This window comes from Paramisgurnus dabryanus, chromosome 23, assembly GCF_030506205.2.
Source record: "Paramisgurnus dabryanus chromosome 23, PD_genome_1.1, whole genome shotgun sequence".
Lineage (NCBI taxonomy): Eukaryota > Metazoa > Chordata > Actinopteri > Cypriniformes > Cobitidae > Paramisgurnus > Paramisgurnus dabryanus.
Window position 1 is genome coordinate 665,712 of NC_133359.1, and position 20,773 is coordinate 686,484.

The following is a 20,773-nucleotide window of genomic DNA, read 5'->3' on the forward strand; positions in this document are numbered from 1 at the left end:
ACATTAGAGAGAGAGAGAGAGAGAGAGAGAGAGAGAGAGAGAGAGAGAGAGAGAGAGACTATTGATCATAGATGTTTCTAAAAGACTGAAAGAGCTGAGGTCACAGATTTGAGCAGACTTCACATTAGCCGAACATTAACATGACAATACTTGGCCTTTAATAGATGTTAACTTTACTACATTGTTCACAAGTCATCCATTTAAAAACCCTGATGTCATTGTGAATTAGTTTTGTGTATTTGTCATGATGTCCTGTTTCACTCACTCACACAATCATCTGTGTTTGTGTTGTTTATGTCTTGAGTTTTTCATTTTATTATCTGAGCATAAATAAGTGAATCTGTAGATCTCTTCAGCTGTGATTTTAATTTTTGTCCTCAATAGTTTCAATTAAATAAAATTTTAAGATTAAATTAAGATTAATTAACAGAAAACATTTCATTGCCAATGATGCTTTCCTGAGTTTTTACAGTAATCTGTAATTCCACTCATTTATTTTCTTACCCAAAAAACTGAAGCAAAAACTAATTTAGTTAATTTAAAACTCCATGTATGTTTTGATCAGTGCTCTGAATCTGAACAAAACTCCTTTACAAAAATGCAATTATTTCAACTTTTTGTTTAAAATTTGGAATTTTTGAAGAAACCCATATTTGAGATGTGATAAAAAGAGAACAAATGAAGATAGGATTCAATTTTTGTGTCCGGTTTTGTATATTGTTTGTTTGAAAGCAGAGGGTCTGTTTTTTCATTTGATAAAAATATATAAACATACATATCTATGAAAGAGAAATTTCCTGTAAGGCATTTTGTGAAACTTTTGTGAAAATCACAAAAAATGCTGGTGGGCAACGTTTTTGAGTTAATATAGTCATGAAAGCTGTGTTTATAATATTTCTAAATTAATAAAATTGTGTTTTGAGAAACATAAGTATGTAAGGGTGTTACCACAGGACATCATGTCAATTACCAATTTGCATTTTTGGGGTTATCAATTAGTTCATATTTGTCTAAGTAGTTAATATATAATAGTTTCTGATGCTGATTCAATTAGTACTACACTTTTATGCAAAAATTTAATTAAAACTCTGAAAAGAGGAAATAAGGAAATAAGCATGTAAATACCAACTGTTAGCTGATGATGGAGGTTAAATGAAGACGGATACGTGCGGTTTGGTCTGTTTTTTTTTTTTGCTTATTGAAAAGGTCAACACAATGAAGGAAATAGATTTGTGAAAGAGGTTCATTGCCATGGATACAGCAGCGGGATGGAGAAATGTGTGACACACGGACTCAGATTAAAAGTGGATTTGAATATTTGGGTTCACACTACTCTATTGCTCACAAAACAATAACAGCATTGCTGAGTTTGGCTCTGGTTATGTACATATGCAGATGAAGCCCCCCTCCTATCATTATCAGCATATGAAAGAACACAAACAACACACACACACACACACACACACACACACACACACACAACTACTACTACTACTTTGCTTGGGTTTTTACTTTGAAAGTGCACAGAAAGCAAAAAAATGAATGACATCTAATCTGATTTGCTTTAAAGCATTTGTGTTTATGGATTTGTCAGGATATGTAGTTTTAGTGCTGTAGTGGCATCATTAAGTTGTGATGTAGTGATGTGTTGAGTTTATCCTGCATATCAATAAGCCGTCTCTCTTTAAGACGTTCCAGACATTAGCATTTCAGTGGATAGCAGTATAAGCTGGAATGTCTGTGGATGTTGTGTGTTGATATACATGTGAGATAAGAGGAGATTGTTAATGGATTAGGTCAGCAGACTGAATCATTCAAATACACATTGAGTAAACATTTGCTTTCCATTATCTATAAAAACAAAGAGAAGCAGAAAGACAGAAGAGCCCTTGAGATGCAGCGTCTGTGAGTGAACAGATGAAACATAAAGAGTAGCTTTAAAGATCTTTACTGTGAGATGTGTGATGTGTTTTATAAGCTTTCAGGTGAAAGACTGAATCTGTGTAATATTTTGATCTTTACATTACTGGACACATACTGTATGCTGTATAACATTAAAGGCCCTATTTTAACCATCTAAGCACATGGTCTAAAGTGCACGGTGCAAGTTCAATTAGGGTTTGTCCCAATCCACTTTTGCTAGTTTAACAACAGGAAAAATGGTCTTTTCGCTTGGCACACTGTCTAAAAGGGTTCTCATAATGATTAATGGGTGTGTTTTGGGCGTAATGTGCAATGAGAGTCTCATCTCTCATCCCCTTTAAAAGCCAGTTGTGCTCGTGTCATGGCGGATTCTCTTTAAAAGTCGTTTTCATGTAGTAAAATCAACAGGGTTTTATGTGCTGAGAATGGTTTTTGATCACTTTAATCTCAAAAAGTATTTTACAAGATTAATATACAAAAAAATCCCAAAAGTTTGGCACTCTAAAATACTTTATTCGTAACAAACAGGAGATAAGGAATTTACAAATGTGTTGCAAGGTTAAGACACCTTTAACTCTTCCACCGCCAGCATTTTTAAAAAAAGTTGCCAGCCAGCGCCAGCGTTTTTCATGATTTTCACCAAAGTTTAATGCCTTCCAGAAAATGTTCTTCTTTAAATAAATAAACATACAATATACCAAATGAAAGAACAGACCCTCTGCTTTCAAACAAAAAAAAACGTTTCATCCTACCTTCAGTGGTTCTTTTGCAATCAGCTTTTGAATATGGGTAGGTTTCAGCAAAAACACCACATTTTGAGCAAAAAGCAGAGATAATTCCATTTTTGTGACAGACTTTTCATAGAGATCCCATTCAGAGCGATCTTTAAAACAGACAGGGACATGCAGCCGCTTGCCATAGGGCAATACTTCCGGGTTTAAAAAGTTGCGGAAGGGCTGGATAATAGCGGTATTGCGGAAAGACGGAAAATCTCGTCATTGGCGGGAAAGCGTTTTCTCTTAATTGACGAGATATCTCGTCAATGGCGGGGAAAGAGTTAAGAGCGCGGTGTTTTGATAATTATTACTTAAATGTTTCTCATCTCACCATATCCACAAGTACAAAATCATCACACACAATAAGTCCACGAGGTAGCATTAATAAATGCAATATTAGCACTTTTTAGGAGGAAAAAAAATGAGGTGAAGCAATTCTTCTGCCAAGTCCTGTAATCTGTCCTCATTTAAGACTTAATAATAATCTTTTACATTTTAATTCTTCATTTTTAAATAGTTTTTTTGCTGCTGCACATCCATGTGTGTTTAATAAGCAAATGTGTGTTGTTGTCTCGTTTATTGGTACATATTACTAACGTCCACTTTAAATAACAAAAACAATATTGCACCATTGACTTTAGAGCAGGTTTTAGTTGATCAATGACGTAGTCTAATTTAGTTGCCTCAACGCCAACAATGCGCCTGAACGACCAACACATGGGTCCACAAATGGGCACAAATGCATTTGCTATTTAAACAACCTGACGCTGGATGTGAAAGTGATAACTTGGTCAGACTGAAACTAGCAAAAATCACTTGTGCCACATTGCTCCGGGTGTATGATATAGAGACACCTAAATATGAATCATTATTCTATGTCAAACATAAATACATAAACTACATTTTGTTGTTAAACATGACATGTTTTCAGTTTTGAGTGTTTCTGACATCATTTACAGTGAATGTTTTGTTCTTTCTGTAATTCTTTAGACAATGAAAGAGGGAGAAACGATCTAAGTTTTTAGGCCATAGATGAGTGAGAACAGATCATCCACATGTTGTGAGATGTAATAAGCTGATGGTGTATAGAGTCTGAATGCATTTGAATTGAAATGAGATTATAGTGCAGTTTAATTATCATCATCATAATGCGTCCTGACATTGAGTCACTGTATCATTCTCTTCTCTCTGCTTTAATACATGTGATCTCTGCTAATAAAAGTCTCTCAGTTTGAGCTTTATTGTCATATACACACATATAAAACTGTAAAATCAAAGGACTAATAATAAAGAACAGAGTCATGTTGTTGTTGTGTCATGGCAGGACTTGATGTCGATCACAGACAGGTTTGAGTTTTCTCTCAGTATCTATGGTAGTTTGTCCTTTGGTTAAATGTAAATTAAGTCTTTGTGGTGGTTTGTAAATTGGGTGATGATTAATGTTTATAATGTGTCTAATTTGTGCATGATGTTAGAGAGGGATCATTAAATAAAAAAATGAGTCCATTAACACAGATTTTCTCTCTTTCTCAGGGTTGGGTGTGTTTACGTGAAGGTGGTTTAAGGCGGGACTTAACTCACTGAGAGGCGGCTTATTGGCCCCGAACCCATGATGGACAGGCCGTGTGATGGCCGTTTCACGCTGCTCTTGATGTTCTTGGGTCCAATAATCACAGCACTGGAAGTCCCACTCGACCGTATGTCTCTTTAAATCACTCATTTTATTCATCTCCATATGATTTATAACACTGTAATTGATCTACAGAGGAATAACAATAAAACATCTCTGTTTATTATGTGATTTACTCAATAAACTTCTCATGTAACACTGACTTATTCCTTATATTTATAACGTTCACGTAAGTTATTGCTAAATAAATCATTAAACTCTAGTTACACAAAAGTGTAGGCAGAAGTATACACAGTACAGCACAGTAGATGTTCTTATGTTAGATTGATTATAAATGATGCTCTGTTTTGTGATGTTAATAAAGAAAAGCACAGATTTCAGGTCTGATGTAATGAATTAAAATAATGTTATTCTCTTGCGTATGTCTGTGTCTTTATTCTGATGGGGATTTAAGCTAAACTTCTGGAAGAATGTAAGTTTCTGCTGTAATTGTAGTGATTTATGAGGTTTGCTGTGAATTATGTTTTGCTGTTCCTTTATCATCGCTCTTTTGCAGTGCTTGCGTTTGCATGAAGTTGCAGAGTTTTTGTTTTGTTTATTTTATTTTATGTTGTGTATTTGAAGCAGTAATTTAAACACAGCACTGTGGGACATCAATTATATCCAGACAGAGATTTTAAAGAAGAGCATTTGTTGCATGGGATCCTCAGATGTTGATCAGTATTAATGTGCATGCAGAAATGCCACTGTGATGTTGTACCGTAGGTTAATTTCTGCAGGTATGTTCTCTCTGATTGGCTCTGATGTCAGTGTAATTAAACTGTGTCATTTGACCCGCAGTACCACAGCCTCCCACCATCATTCATCAATCTCCAAAAGATTTCATCATTGACCCGCGGGACAACGTCATCATCCACTGTGAGGCTAAAGGCAAACCTCACCCCAGGTGAGACCGAGTAGATCCTCAGAAAACACATCTTTATTGTTTTAAAGATCTCATAATGAGATGAGGTTTTGATACAGACTGAAGAATTTATTTCATTCACAGATTCTCATGGACTCGAAACGGGACGCATTTCGACATCGATAAAGACCCCAAGGTCATAATGAAGCCTCGTTCAGGAACGCTGGTGATTGACATCAGTGGAGAGAAAGCCGAGGCGTACGAGGGAGTTTATCAGTGTACCGCTCGCAATGAGCTCGGCACCGCCGTCTCCAACAACATTATCATCCGACAGTCCAGTACGTGAGCATCTGACACCTCATCCCATCAGATTCCCAACACCATCACATGTGTGATAGTTTATATTTCACCATTATAACTGTGATTGTTTTTATGTTAATAAGACACATTCAGCATGATCATGGATCTTATAATGAAAGGTAAATGGTATTTTGTTTGTAATGCATGTGACGGCTCATCGGACCCTTCAGCAGACCGACCCTCAGAATCACTCTGTGTCGTAGATTTCATCCTCCACTTTATTTTCCCGCATTAACACCTCTGTCTGTTTATTACGATTAAAGACACAGTTACAGAAATAACACTTGATCATCACAGAGTTATTGAGACTCACTGGTGTCTATGAAACATTTCTACACCTCTGATGCTCAAAAACATTGTCTAAGTAGACGGTTGACCAGGTTTTGATGGTTGTGTCTTCTCAGCAGATGTGATTAACTGTAATGATGCTGTGTTGTTTCCTGTAGGATCACCACTGTGGTCTAAAGAGAGAATTCATCCAATCATGGCACAGGAAGGACAATCATTAATTCTTCAGTGCCGTCCACCCGCTGGACTCCCCGCACCCATTATATTCTGGATGGACAACAGTAAGAGATGCACAGACACACACACACACACACACAGTTGTCTTTTTATATCTCAGAGTTTTTGTTTTTATGTCATGTGCAGGGCCAGATGGAATCTGTGGAAATGTTTGGGAAAAATCTGCAGAATTATTTTTAAATGTTTTAAAAAGATCTTAGAGAATTAAAGCTGTTAATATTACAATGAAAATGATTACACCAAACCAGTGAGTCCTCTGAATTAAACTGGACCAACACAACCCAGCTCCACTATAAAGTGTGTGTTTTAACATTTATTGTGTAAAGTTGATTGTATTGTAAGTAGGACACATTGAGTCTGTTAATGAAAGACGTCCATCTCTGTCTCTGTAGATTTTCAGCGTCTTCCTCAGAGTCGGAGAGTTTCTCAGGGTCTCAATGGCGATCTGTACTTCTCTAACGTCCAGAGAGAAGATTCCCGAAACGACTACATCTGTTACGCTCGATTCCCACACACGCAGACCATCCAGCAGAAGCAGCCCATCAGCGTCCGTGTGGTGAACAGTGAGTATCTCTGACGCACATCTGTGGGACGTCCTGCACTTATATGACATATGACAGATCTAAAACTGAATGAATGCTATTGTGTAAAGACGATTCCTATGACCATTCATCATTTTAATGTCTGATCACACAATGAGAGCTCTTCATTCGCACATCATCTTCTCAGAAATGCCTGCAGCTGTGTGAAATTGTCTGTATTCTCAGACGCCTTTCCTCTTTAGCCAATCACATTCATTTCCTCAGTCAGCTGTTATTTTACATTTGATTTGTATTTGTTTTTTATTTGATTTGATTTGGTGTTTTGTTGTGTTTCAGTGGATTCAATCAATGACACAATGGATGCTTTTTTCAATGAAACTGATTTGTTTGGTGGTGAGTGATGTCGCCCCCTAGTGACTGATCCTTCGCATCTCTTATTTAACCAACCCGTTCAACCAACACCCAGTTAACTCTACCCTTAACTTTACCTCTTCTGTTACTCTACACACATAAATAATGGACGCATAATGAAATCTGCGTTTCTTCTTTCTTTAAACTGTTTTTCTTGACTTCAAATCTCTTTTGTCAAAGATTTGTCGTCAGGTGAAATTATTTCGATTTCTGTCAAGAATAAAATTTAAAAGCTGAAAATGATTCAGTGTAGTAGATTATTTTATAAACTATATTTAGTAAATAGCTGTGGTCAATATAATCTTACACAATATAGTCACAGCTATGATGTTGGAGACACAAAGGTCATTGGTTTCTTCTCCAGAGAACAACACACATACTGATGAAAAATGTATAGGTTGTAATGCACAGTAAGTCACTTTGGATAACAGCATCTAGTAAATCTATACACACGTGTAACCCTAACCATAACCAGCTACTGTGTGTGATCCTCAGTTTATTCAAACAAGATCTTCTGCTGGATTAATGTTGGTGTCCTTTTTATAATAATCATAAACACAATTAGACATTCAAGGATGTGTTATAAAGTCATATTAACATTAACAGGGAAGATCTTCATTATCTGTTTTCATCTCTTTCTGCCTAAACTCATCTCACTTTATCTCTTCATCATTGTGTTTTAATTCATCTTTCATTTCTTGGATGTTTTGAATGTAAATTATTGACCAGATACAGAATATGTAAACCTATTGTCTGTTGGTAGATGACATCGGCCTCTCTCTCATACTGAATTGAGGTTGTTCTGAACACTGATTGGTTTACTTGAAAATAAAGTCATGCTACAAGCATAAAAGATATTTGTTTAGTTGTGTATTTAACCAGCATGAGTGTGTGTGTCTGTGTGATTGATTAAAGACAAGCAGGATCTCATACAACGCTTTTCGTTTCAGATAAACCGGATGAGCAGAGAGCGCCCACATTCATGGTACCGACGGACTCTGACAGCACTAAACTGGTTCTGAGAGGACAGACGTTAGAGATGGAGTGTATCGCAGACGGCCTGTGAGTGTCATCATCACATCATGGATGTTTGTGTGTTGTGTGATTGATGTCTCATATGTGTCTCTTATTCAGCCCCACTCCTGAGATCTCGTGGAATAAACTCAGCGGTGAGATTCCCAGCGCCCGCGCTTCTTTCCTGAACTTTCATAAGACTCTGAGGATAAGAGACGTTTCAGAAGCGGATGCGGGGGAATATCGCTGTACGGCCACAAACCGTCACGGCAGCGTACATCACACCATCAGAGTGACCGTTAAAGGTGAACAACATCTCACAGACTGATGTTAAAGATGCTGATGTGTTTGATGCGGTGTTTATTTCCTCTGTGTAAATCCTGATGATGAAATAAGCAGTGATGGGGATCACAGAGTATTATAATGAGTATTTATATGTGATCTTGTTTTGATCCCAGCTGCTCCGTACTGGATCAGTGCTCCCAGGAATCTTGTTCTGGCTCCACTGGATTCGGGTGTGATTACCTGCCGGGCAGGAGGTCACCCAAAACCCACCATCAGCTGGTCTATGAATGGAGTCCCAATAGAGAGTGAGAATAACACTTACAGTTAGATTTAATCAATCTGCTTCATTCTAGGACAAATCCATAAGTTGTGTCTTTAGTTTACAAGTCACTTTAGAGAAAATATAAACGCTACGTACAGCACAACTACTCGAATGATAACTACTTGTTTGGTGGATTGTTGTTTCTCATGACAGATGCTCCTCAAGATCCCAGCAGGACGGTGGAAGATGACATGATCATATTTTCAGAGGTTCAGACTGATTCCAGTGCAGTTTATCAGTGTAATGCTTCTAATGATTATGGATATTTACTGGCCAACGCCTTCATTAATGTACTGGGTAAGCAAAACATCTCTGAATCACTTCTGACTCATTCAACACAAGAATTGAAGAAACCATCAGATGATTGTGGATGTTGACATTCATTTATTTCTTATGATTGACGTCTGTGTGTTTGTGTTTCAGCCGAGCCCCCCAGAGTTCTGACCCCTCCTAATAAAGTTTATCAGGTCATCATGAACAGACCTGCACTGCTGGAGTGTGTCAGCTTCGGTTCCCCCAGACCAACCATCACATGGTGAGACTGTATGTGTGTGTGTGTGTGTGTCTCTGTGTTTGTTTGTGAAAAGACATAATGATTCTAAGTGTTTGATGTGTGTGTGTCAGGTTTAAAGAGAGCCGCTCCAGCACTTTAGAAGGAGACCCGTATGTGTTTCACCTGAACGGTACGCTGGAGATCCACGTGTCTCAGACACAGAACAGTGGTAAATACACCTGCGTCGCCAGCAACTCACTGGGCATCTCTGAGAATCATGTGTACCTGGAGGTCAAAGGTGAGAGGTTGTGTTCCTCTAACATTATTAATGATTGTAGATGTTTCAGGAAGATTGTGTGCTGCTGCTGCTGCTGTGTTGACAGTATTTCAGAAAGCCTTGGATATGTCTCTGTAAATATCCCATCATGCATCAGGTTAAAAGGCTTTAGCTCTTAGCTTGCATGTTTTTCATGTTTTAAAGGAAGTCTCCTGAAGTTAAGTGTGTCTGTAAGAAGAACAGCATCCTGTATTAAGACCATTAACAGGAGACACTCATTACCATTACCACCACTTAACTCTTTTGCACTAAAAACAAACTCTTTTTCTGCCTTTTACTGGCATGAATGTGTGAACGTCCAACAACACCTTCATGACAACCTTATATGACATGATGAATATTTGTACTTTAATTAATTACTTTGTCATAACACTGATTAATACATCATTCCTGGAATTTAAAGGCTGGAAACTTTCCATGAGAATTAACGGAAATATATAACCCTGCACATTCCTCATTTCTGAAGGATTTTTACTGAAGTAAGTGCAGCGGTGATGAGCATAAGAGACTTCTTTACATTATAAATAGTAAATAATTGTAATAACAGAAAACTGTCAAGCAGAATGTAGAAGAAAGAGCATCACAGATTGAGCTACATGACAGCTAGCCTCATACATTTTCAGGAAGTATTTTTTATTGCCTTGCATACATATTTATTAATGTTTGTATATGATAGTTTATATACATTTTCAAATAATTCCCATAAATTCCTGTTAAATTTCCAATTTGGAATATTTCCAAAATTCTGCAGACTCCCATGGATAATTATTTTTCTGTCATACACTGATAAATGTTTCATTCTCTTAAGTTTTGTCTGTTGTCATCAATCAGAGCCCACACGAATCTTAAAACCGCCCGAGTACAGAGTGATCCAGAGAAACAGAGATGTTGTGTTTGAGTGTAAAGTGAAGCACGATCCGTCTCTCGTACCCATTACCATCTGGCTGAAGGACAACGGAGATCTTCCTGATGATGACAGGTGAGATCATGGATCAACATCTTGAATAGCAATATATAATGTTGTGCAGTGATGTCTTTACATATAACAGGGTCAGAGGTTAACACAATGATACACATTAATTACACTTGAATAATATAATAGATTTACAGATTGTTTAACATTAAATGACCCAACATTTATTCTCAATGGACATCATCATCAGTGATATAACGTGTTGTGATGTTTAGAGGAGTTTTGTGTGTGTGATATCAGATTCAGGGTGGATTCAGACCGTCTGACCATCACAGACGTGACGGAGGATGATGCCGGTTTGTACACGTGTGTCATAAACACCACACTGGACGAGGACTCAGCCAGCGCTTTCCTTACTGTAGTTGGTGAGTGTTTGACAGATCATCAGCTACACACATTGGGTTTTATTTTTCACATGGGTTGCCCTGCTGACAGTCAAATCTCATTGGTCCAGAATACTGCTTCACACACACACACACCTGTATTAAATGTGTTCTGATTGGCTGTGATTGTGTTTCATCATGCAGCATTATAGTTTACATGAGGACAAAAATAGGATTTAATGCTTGAAAACCAATAGTGTGTCGACTTCAGGGAGTTTCTTTTTTAATAAATGCACAGAATAGAAATTCATTTGTTGTCATTATTTAAGTGATGCAGATATTAAAGATTAGAAATCATGACGATTAAATATAAGTGTGATCTGTAAACTAACACTTCCTCCTAACTCCCTCTGACTCCGCCCACTCAGAGGCCACACCCACTCCTTCTGTGATTTACGGTAAACACAAAGCCCATTACTGTACATCCCATAATGCCCTGGTCTTTATAATGGCCCGAGTCAAGCATGCTGCAACATTTATGATTTTCATTGGATTGACGCAGTTTTGAATCTTTTTATGAGAATCTTGTTTATTTTATTTACAGATAAAGATTGATGTGCAGGAATGTGTTTTTCTTTCAGTCTCACTTCTGTGGTTGTTCTCAGGAATGCTCAGATGTGTTATTTTGTCGTCTCATTTGAAGTGCATGAATCATCATCATGTGAATCTATTTGAGTTCAGCAGATGAATCATATCTTGTTCTCAGTTTAATGCACGCAGCATGTGTTGATCTCTTATTGGTGGTATGAGATTGAACGATCATTTCTGACTCCTCAGAGAAGCCAGACGCACCCACAGATCTTGAACTGACTGATCATAACTCCAGGAGCGTTCAGCTGACCTGGACACCCGGAGATGAACACAGCAGTCCCATCAAGAGTACGTCAACTCTCTCTCTCATACTGTGTGTGTGTCACCTACATGTCGGGTTGATCGGTCGGCATACTGTAGTGTACACAAAACATGCAGATAATATACAGACAATACAGACTTTACAGTTTACTATAGACAATAGAAGCTGTAAATTTGGTGCTGGTTTGTTTCAGTTGATCTTCATGAATCAGTCATCTGTGTGTGTTTGTGTCTTGTAGAGTTTCTGATTCAGTATGAAGATGGTCTTCATCAGGGTGGAGTTTGGCACAATCTGACAGAGGTTCCTGGGACGAAGACCACGGCTCATCTGAAACTCTCTCCATATATCCACTATAGTTTCAGAGTACTGGCACTCAATGATGTGGGTTACAGTCGGCCCAGCGTTCCCTCTCACCAGTATAAAACCAGTCCTGCAGGTTCAGACCAGCACACAACCACACATTAGTCTCTGGTGTTTAATGGGGTTTAATTCACTGAATAAATCTCTTGTTTGTTTGTTTGTTTGTTTGTTAGCTCCTGATGAGAACCCCACTGATGTGAAAGCCATGGGCACAGAACACAACAATCTGCTCATATCATGGAAGGTAAGACAGAGACTTTATTTCATTTCAATACTGAAATCTAATACACTGAAGCACATGTAAGTGTTTTACTAGAGTGACTCTACAGTTTATTTGCTAACACTTTACAGTTAGGTTGTATTAGTTAACATCAGTTAAAAGGAACAAAGACTAAAGCAAACTTCTGCAGCATTTATTGACTGTAATTGTAAAGCAGTGGTGGCCTGTGATTTTTTTTCTTTGGTACGTATTTTGACATGACATATGATGCACATAGGTTCACATGATGCACTGATCACATATTTTGACATAAAGAGCGACACACATGTTGAATTTGCGCCCCTCTGAAGAGAAGTCATCGTCCATCAGTGCAGTAAAGTGATTAATAACCCTGATCAGATGTTTAATGTTAAAATCATACTGGTTGTGTTCCTCAGCCCCTGTCGCATCTGCAGTCAAACGGTCCTGGACTTCAGTATAAAGTCATGTGGCGTCAGCAGGACGTGGAGACAGAATGGACATCGGTCACTGTTGCAAACGTTGCAAAATTTTTGGTGTCAGGGACGCCCACTTTTGTTCCCTACGAGGTGATGGTTCAAGCAGTAAACGATTACGGTGACGGACCCAAACCTGCAGTGGTTATTGGATATTCAGGCGAGGACTGTAAGTGACTCATGACTGTTTTATGTTTTTAAAGCTGTAGAAATGACTGATGTTTAGCAGATTTCCTGAATACATTTGCACAGTTCCTTCAGCCGCACCAGATAATGTCAAGGTTCAGGCGTTGAACAGCACGCTGGCAGAGGTCCAATGGACGCCGGTTCCTCCTAAATCTGTGCGAGGTCGACTTCGGGGGTACAAGGTACATTTATCATGACTGTAACACCTGAGCTATTCATCTTAGTTTACTAATAGCCAAAAATAATCAGTGTTTGTTATTTATAAATATTTTGAATTTACACCGGTTTTAAAGTTCTGCCATGATTATAAACATAGAAGCTGGACTGGAGTAAATGAATAACTGACACATTATATTCACCCAGGTGCATGCTGGGATATGTGATATGCAGTTGTTTGTAATGTAATTGTTATGTTTAGATTCATTATCGGTGTGAGAGGAGTCCACACAGACACCACGCTCATCATTGTGACCAGATGACTGAGATCTTCAATCCTAACAAAACCAGAGGAAAACTACCTAACCTGCATCCGTACAGCGTCTATAGTCTTTCTGTGACGGCGTTTAATGTAAAAGGAGAAGGTCCTGTCAGCTCACCCCATCACTTTGAAACCCCTGAGGGAGGTTAGTCTTCTGATCTTTACACACATGGGATGGATTTTATTCTTCCTGTGATGTTAGTTGTGATGTTGAGGTGTGTGTTAATTGAGAGTCCCTGTGTGTTTTTGCTCAAGTTCCTGGTTTTCCGTCGTTCTTCCGGGTCGTGGGTTCAGATTTTGACTCTTTGACGCTGGAGTGGGGTCCACCGCACCACAGGAACGGACATCTCACTGGATACTCGCTCAAATATCAGACAGGTGAGACCGAGCCTTTCAACATCTCACATACAGTACAGTACATACACAGTGTGATTCTGCTGATATGATTGGTTAATGTAACGTGACTCCGCCCATATTACAGTGAACAGCAGTGCTGATGTGGGTGTGTTAGAGGAGCTGGAGCTTTCGTCCAATCACAGCAGCGTAACACTACATAACCTGAAACACAGCACACGATACAAGTTTTACATCAGTGCCAAAACCGTGAAAGGCTCCGGTCCGGCCCTCACAGAGGAGGCGCTCACCATCATTCAGAAAGGTTTGTGTTTGTTTACTAATAAAGGAACACAAGTGTCTTACTGAAATTAATGTCTGCTACTCTTTTGTTTTACTCTTGTTTGTGCTGTTGTATGACTCAGTTGGTGTGATTTATCAAATGTTTATTACAGGTTGACATTTATCTCTAGAAGCTGTGACAAAACAGACCATGTGTGCTTTTGGATGTGATCTGTTTAATTTAATGTTAATTTTCAGGAATATATTTTTGTTTTTTAGCTGCTGTGACCTCTAACCTGCTGTCTCCTGCATGAATATGTGTGCAATATTTCAGGATCTTCATCACACTTTACCCCCTGAGTTCTCCATGCGACCCCAACACAAGTCTAGAGATGCTGTAGAGACACATTAACTCTTTCCCTGCCAGCATTTTTCTGATTTTCACAAAAGTTTAATGCCTTCCAGAAAATGTCCTTCTTTAAATATATAAACATATCAAATGAAAGAACAGATGCTCTGCTTTAAAAAAACACGTTTTATCTTTTTACAACCTCTTAAATATGGGTAGGATTCTTCAAAATACCAAATTTTAAGCAAAATTTATTGTGATTTTTGTGAAGCATGTGAAGGACATTTGTTAGAGATCAGATACAGAGAGTTTTTACAGTTTTTGGATCAGTGGATGCTTTGGTGTTTTATAAGTTGTGTAAGAGCGACACCTAGTGGATAATAGCGGAAATATGAATTGCCGTAAAAACTCAGCATTGGCAGGGAAAGAGTTAACTGTGTTCATCTGATCGCTCATGTTATGTCTTCACCTGTGATGATGATGATGATGATTGTAAACCTTCATTGTGTTCTCACGGTCAGACAGATTAAATGTAAATTCATGCATGACCTTTGACCCGTTTTGTCCTTTTAAGTGTCAATGCTTTTTAAACATTGAAGTTTATAGTTCTGTAAGTATAGTTGTACTTGAGTAAGGTTGTCTTTCCTGAGGTCAGAGGTGATCAGACCGATCTGACTTTCTCTCTTTCTCCTGTATGTGCTCAGCACTGCCTGACGCTCCTGCGTTTGGGAATATGAGCTCATCTCTGTGCCAGGACGGAACGTTAATCAGTTGGGAATACTGGGGCGCAGAAAATCATCTTTATGTTGAATATGTTGTAGACAACAGTAAGACTTTCTGCATGTTTGTTACAGTATGTTGTGGATTATAGTGGAGAGAGACACAGTATTGAACAACTACAGGCCAGATATAAAGTCATCATAGAGATAGAGATCAATCATATAGACATGTGTGAGTAGATTCAGTCAGGAGCTGTTGTATGAGGGTTTAACATCTAATATAAACACATGCATGACGTACTGTAGTTGATCTCCACACGCTGCCGGATGTTGAACTCTTTCCTCTTCTGCTGGAAACCCTTCAGGTGAAGACGACTGGCAGAAAGAGAAAGTCAATGGATCTCACTTTCACGTTCTTAAGGGTTTGAAAGAAGGTTTGACCTACAAAGTACGAATATTTGCCAGAGGTCATGACAATCAAACGCTTCATCATTCTGAAGAGATGTTGGTTAAGGTCCCAGGTGAGGCATCACATCGGCCTCAAGGTCTTGTGGGATATGTGACTGTTGTGATGTTGATCTCATCCATGTGGATGTCAGAAGCATTCGCATGTCTTGCATGAATTTGTTTGATATTCTTATTGTTTGGTTTTACAGCATGACTGAATCCTACAGTCTGTATGAGATGAGTTTGCCTTCGTCTTTCGTGTTGTTTAGATGTTGTGTGGTGTCAGTAGATCAGCACTTTATTATAATGAAGTCATAAGAGAAAACTACAAGATTACCAGCTGCTGTGAAGCTTCAGATGATCACCGAGTCGTGAATGAGTTAAAACAGCTCGTGTTATTCTGTTATCTGAATGTGTGATGTTACAGCATGTTATGTCAGAAACAAAGACTTAAAATGATTTATTAAGATTTGTTTCCCTCCCTTTATCCTCCAGTCTTCGTCTTATATTAGATCTTTGTTGTGTCTTACTGTTTTTTGTCTTTCTGGTCCTCAGCGATGGTGAGTCCTCAGGTGGACATCGCCACTCAGGGTTGGTTCATCGGTCTGATGTCTGCTATCGCTTTACTGATTCTCATTCTCCTCATCATCTGCTTCATCAAGAGAAACAAAGGCGGGAAATATCCAGGTGAGAGAGGATTTCAACTCTTCCTCATCTTCCCCTAAAACTCCAGTAATGTCAAACAAGAAAATCAACACTCAGTGTTGTAAATGAAGTTATGGCAGTGATGTCTGACGTTTGTTCATTTCAGTGAAAGAGAAAGAAGACGCTCATGGAGATCCTGAGATTCAGCCCATGAAGGAAGATGAGTTAACGTTTGGCGAGTACAGGTGAGAGAACATTGACCCTTGACCTCTGACCCCAGCACACAGTGTCCTCAGGATCAATCAACCCAAACCTAAACTTGCTGCTGTGGACTTTATTCTCTTCTTCATGTGTTCCTGCTGATGGTTTGATACAGACGCACACCTGACCCGTCAAATGTCTTAAAATAACCACCAGAGCAATGAATAACTCACGACAGGCCATTGAATTATTAGAAAATAATGCACACCTGTGATGTTACTCTGCTTCACATCGTGCCGCACTATCATCTCAAGTGTGCATTATTTTTTAATAATTCAACGGCTCATCATTAATTATTCTTACATATTGTGTGATGCTGCTGAATTCTGATGCTTTTGTAATGAAATCTTTTCTTCCTGTTTTGCGCTGCTTATATTCTGCACGCACAACACCGGACAGTAATGCACTTTACGTCTGTACAGTAATCCTGAAGAGACTTTTATATCTTTCCCCAGGTTATTAAAAAGATTTTTACATTATACTTTATACATAAATGCACAATAGAGATTTTTATCTTTGTACTGTTGTGATATAAATAAGCTCTTAATAATGTTGATGAATAAGATCTGTTCTGATGAATGAGTGATTTCTCTCGTAAACACTTTCACGAGTGTCACTCACAACGGCCCGCTGGGATTTAACACTGATGATCCTCAAATATACTTTCTCAGTTTGACCTCTGCTGTTTGTTTTTGTCTGGTGATGTTTGTGTCACTCGGCTGTGGGGTTCGGTAAGCGGGACGTCGCATGTGAAAGTCTGAATCAAACACTTTCATCACACATATCAGAGTCACTAAATGTTTTTAAACAGTACAAGTAATAATAGATGATTTGCAAACATATAAGTGGATTTATTTGTTTTTGGGATTAACCATTAAAAACCTCATACTGGTTTATCCATCATCAATGACAGCATTACATCACAGCAAGATTGTCATCTTCACATCAGTTTATTTGATCATTTCCCCAATGCTTTTCTTTTCTGTTGGTATGGTCACACTGCACGTATCATAAAGCTGCACAGATCACGCAGACGTCTGCAGTCATCGCTTGATTGCTTTGTTTTTTCATGTTTCTATTTTGCTGATATTTTTGTTGAATATTTAAATGATAACCTTTATGAGTTTATTCATCACGCTCACATGTCTTTACGTGGAGCCGTGCATGTTTCTCTCATCAATGTTTCATCTGTTTGTTATGAAATGAGTTTAATGTCCATCATAACTTCATGTCCTGCATGTGATTTTTTTCTCCCAGTGATGAGGACCATAAACCCTTAAAAGGAAGCCGAACGCCCTCCACCGGCACGGTAAAGCGAGATGAAAGTGATGAGAGTTTAGTTGACTCAGGAGACACACAGTTCAATGAAGACGGCTCATTTATTGGACAGTATAGCGGGAGATCTGAGCGAGGTACACATGAGAGCTCAGAGCCGCCGTCTCCTGTTAATGCCATGAACTCATTTGTGTGAGCGTTTGGACTCTGTTATGTTTTATATATGAACAGTCAAATAAATGAACTCGAGTTGCGGACGACTTTCATATAAGCCAAACCATGACACAGCTAAAATCAGTTTCAGCAAACGCTAACTTATATATCCATGCATGAAGACGTGAATCAATTATTGAAGAGAGAAATATTATGAGAGGAGAAACCCTGACGCTCTTCAGAAATTATTTTCTAGTATTATCTGGGTTTTACTTTATGGACAAACGGCTCTACGTAAACTTTCAGGACACTTTTGCATTTTTTATTGTGTGATTATAAGAGCTAGTATTATAAAGTTTATTCACAAGACTCTGAAAGATGCCTGCAGTGACTGTAGATAAATGTGGACAGGTTTTATTGCCCTGTCACCTTTAGATTCTTCCTCACATGCATGAACTTCACACAGCATCATCATCATCATCATCTGACCTGCATGTGAACGTCAACCGTTTCCATATCAACCCAAACCATGACCTCTGCTGTGTCTGTGAGGAACGTGAAAGATCAGAATTGTAATTGTCTTGTCAATTCAAACTTTTTAATGCATTTGTGTGTGAGAGAGAGAGAGATTATGATTTTTTTCGTAACTTGCATCAAGTTTGATTTTTAAATGTAAGGTTTTTGTATAAAGATTTTGTTATCTTTGTAAATAAAATAAGAGTTTGTTTGGCTTTAGGCTGTGAGGTTATTGAAAGTAAATCTGTGATTGTGTTGCTCACTTTGATTTTGCTGTATTATTCTGACAGTTGTTTTATTTTCATATTTACACTGGGATGTTTTATTGATATGACATTGAGTCTGCAGGATAATATGCTATGCTATACCCATACAGAGTAAGAAGACTGTATAGCTCTGATATTTATGATAATTGCATTATGAGTATAAATGATTATTGTAAAGGGATTTTAAACTGACTAACTACATTTCTCATTGTATTAAAGTGGCTTCACTGGAGAGTTGGAGGTTATATTTCAGCCAATCTAAATATAATAATCAATCAATAAATGTCATTATTATATACATTCATGTTTGCTCTTTTCTCTTTTTAGCAATCTGTGTCTATAGACTTATGAATTTCAAATGAATGAGTCCTTCATGAGGTTTCTTCTAATAGATCTGAGACAGAGGCTGTGTGTTAAAGAAGACATATCATGAAAATCTGACTTCATGTTTAAGTGCTATAATTGGGTCTCCACTGCTTCTATCAACCTAGATATAAACCTAGTTTTGGTAAACCATTCTCTAGCATGTGAAAAAATAGCTCATGGAAATGTGTCTCCCCTTGTGATGTCAGAAGGGGATAATAATACCGCCCCTTAATCTGCACTATCCAACCACGGCACAGCCATTACGTGCAGAGATCAGATCACTTCGATTTTAAAGGACACACACAAAAATGCCACATTTTTTCTCACACCTACAAAGTGTCAAATTTAAGTCGCCATGAAACGGAAGTAAAGAGAGATTGTTTCGAGAAGGGGAGGAGATTTGCGTTTTTGATAAAAGATTATGAGGTCACAGAGAAGTCATTTGTAAATTACCACAATATTCAAACACAAATGACAGTTTTTTTTTATTGTAATTTCATTGCGACTCTAGTAATACAGAAGGATACATCTCTGTCTCCTCGTTCATGTCAGAAGAATGGGAGGAGGTACTTACTGTATATGATAATGAAGTGAATATATCGCTTATTTTATGTGACTTATTGATATGCTATTACACAAAGCAATCACAACAAAACAACTGTACCTTATTCATTTGGTGGGCAACTTTGAGTTGACGTCATAAAGGTTTTATTTAGTTATGTTGACTAGGCATTGACTTTTTTTTTTTGTAAATGCTGATATAAATGAGGACTGAGTCTAGTCAGTTTATTTATGTGTGTGTCAGTAGTTGAGAGACTCGTGCACCTGCTGATATTTCATTCATTCATTCATCAGATGCTGAAGTTTTTGAGTGTGATGTGTTTTATGTTTTTCTCTCCTCTGTCTCCATCTAGTGGTGTGTTGTCAAATTAAATCTGATTTGATAAAACCATCAACTCTTCTCTATTACAGAATACAACATGTAACATCATAATGTTTCAATCAATAGTTTTTCTGAATTGCTAAACACTAAACCCAAATCTCTGAACCAAATTCATAGTGGCCTAAACCACTTTGTCAATTCATTGCAAAACTCTAAACACAAACGTCTCACTAAAACACACCTTTTACACTGCAATGCACACAATTGTCATCAAGCAAACACAACAACTCAAAATTGTACACACTTTTTTCTAATGGTATTTTTTACCAATTGTGTGGATTGGAAAAAGTCTGAGATGAAGAGTATGAGGAAGAAAAGGACACCAGAGACGCTTCAATTGGCAAAATTTGCAGTTGGATTGCTGACTTTTTACAAAATACAAGTGCTGCTTACAGTAATATTGAAAACTGATTATTACTTGCAGTACTTACAGTAAAGTATTCACTATATTCACTGAACTAAACTAGTGTGATTACAGTAATATAGATTTTTAACATTATTTGTCAAGTGTGTTGTTATGTACAATAAACATGTATTTTTCTGTAAGCAGATCTCCTGGATGTTGTGTTTTCCATTTTTTAAGGTAGTGTCTAATGGATGCTCTGTAGTGTTTTATATTCTAGACTTATGTGTGTATGATTTAAAAGCTTTGTTTGATTTTGAGCACAGGTGAAATGGTTTTGAAGGAATTGTTTGATTTTGCTGGAAGAGTCAGGGGTTCTGTGAATTTAGTTTGATATTTAGATTTG

General features: G+C 37.9%; 1 protein-coding gene across 13 annotated transcripts in view; it reads left to right on the plus strand.

The window, feature by feature from the left end:
• Nucleotides 1-19,013, plus strand: part of nrcamb (neuronal cell adhesion molecule b) — a 43,520-nt gene extending 24,507 nt beyond the window's left edge. For 3 of the 13 annotated variants that reach the window (XM_065277304.1, XM_065277305.1, XM_065277306.2), the window contains exons 2-30: nt 4,233-4,396; nt 4,784-4,801; nt 5,170-5,275; nt 5,378-5,571; nt 6,040-6,162; nt 6,511-6,681; nt 6,997-7,053; nt 8,022-8,133; nt 8,206-8,390; nt 8,544-8,675; nt 8,846-8,989; nt 9,116-9,227; nt 9,317-9,483; nt 10,354-10,501; nt 10,736-10,860; nt 11,247-11,276; nt 11,656-11,757; nt 11,970-12,167; nt 12,265-12,335; nt 12,749-12,974; nt 13,058-13,173; nt 13,410-13,614; nt 13,725-13,847; nt 13,951-14,127; nt 15,138-15,260; nt 15,518-15,673; nt 16,155-16,286; nt 16,411-16,489; nt 17,763-19,013. In XM_065277304.1, the coding sequence (XP_065133376.1) occupies nt 4,309-4,396; nt 4,784-4,801; nt 5,170-5,275; nt 5,378-5,571; nt 6,040-6,162; nt 6,511-6,681; nt 6,997-7,053; nt 8,022-8,133; nt 8,206-8,390; nt 8,544-8,675; nt 8,846-8,989; nt 9,116-9,227; nt 9,317-9,483; nt 10,354-10,501; nt 10,736-10,860; nt 11,247-11,276; nt 11,656-11,757; nt 11,970-12,167; nt 12,265-12,335; nt 12,749-12,974; nt 13,058-13,173; nt 13,410-13,614; nt 13,725-13,847; nt 13,951-14,127; nt 15,138-15,260; nt 15,518-15,673; nt 16,155-16,286; nt 16,411-16,489; nt 17,763-17,976 (3,834 nt within the window). In that variant the 5' untranslated portion in view covers nt 4,233-4,308 and the 3' untranslated portion in view covers nt 17,977-19,013. The remainder of the gene's footprint in view (nt 1-4,232; nt 4,397-4,783; nt 4,802-5,169; nt 5,276-5,377; nt 5,572-6,039; nt 6,163-6,510; nt 6,682-6,996; nt 7,054-8,021; nt 8,134-8,205; nt 8,391-8,543; nt 8,676-8,845; nt 8,990-9,115; nt 9,228-9,316; nt 9,484-10,353; nt 10,502-10,735; nt 10,861-11,246; nt 11,277-11,655; nt 11,758-11,969; nt 12,168-12,264; nt 12,336-12,748; nt 12,975-13,057; nt 13,174-13,409; nt 13,615-13,724; nt 13,848-13,950; nt 14,128-15,137; nt 15,261-15,517; nt 15,674-16,154; nt 16,287-16,410; nt 16,490-17,762) is intronic. The other 10 variants (XM_065277308.1, XM_065277310.1, XM_065277307.1 and 7 more) reach the window with 10 other exon arrangements.
• Nucleotides 19,014-20,773: the final 1,760 nt, after the last annotated feature.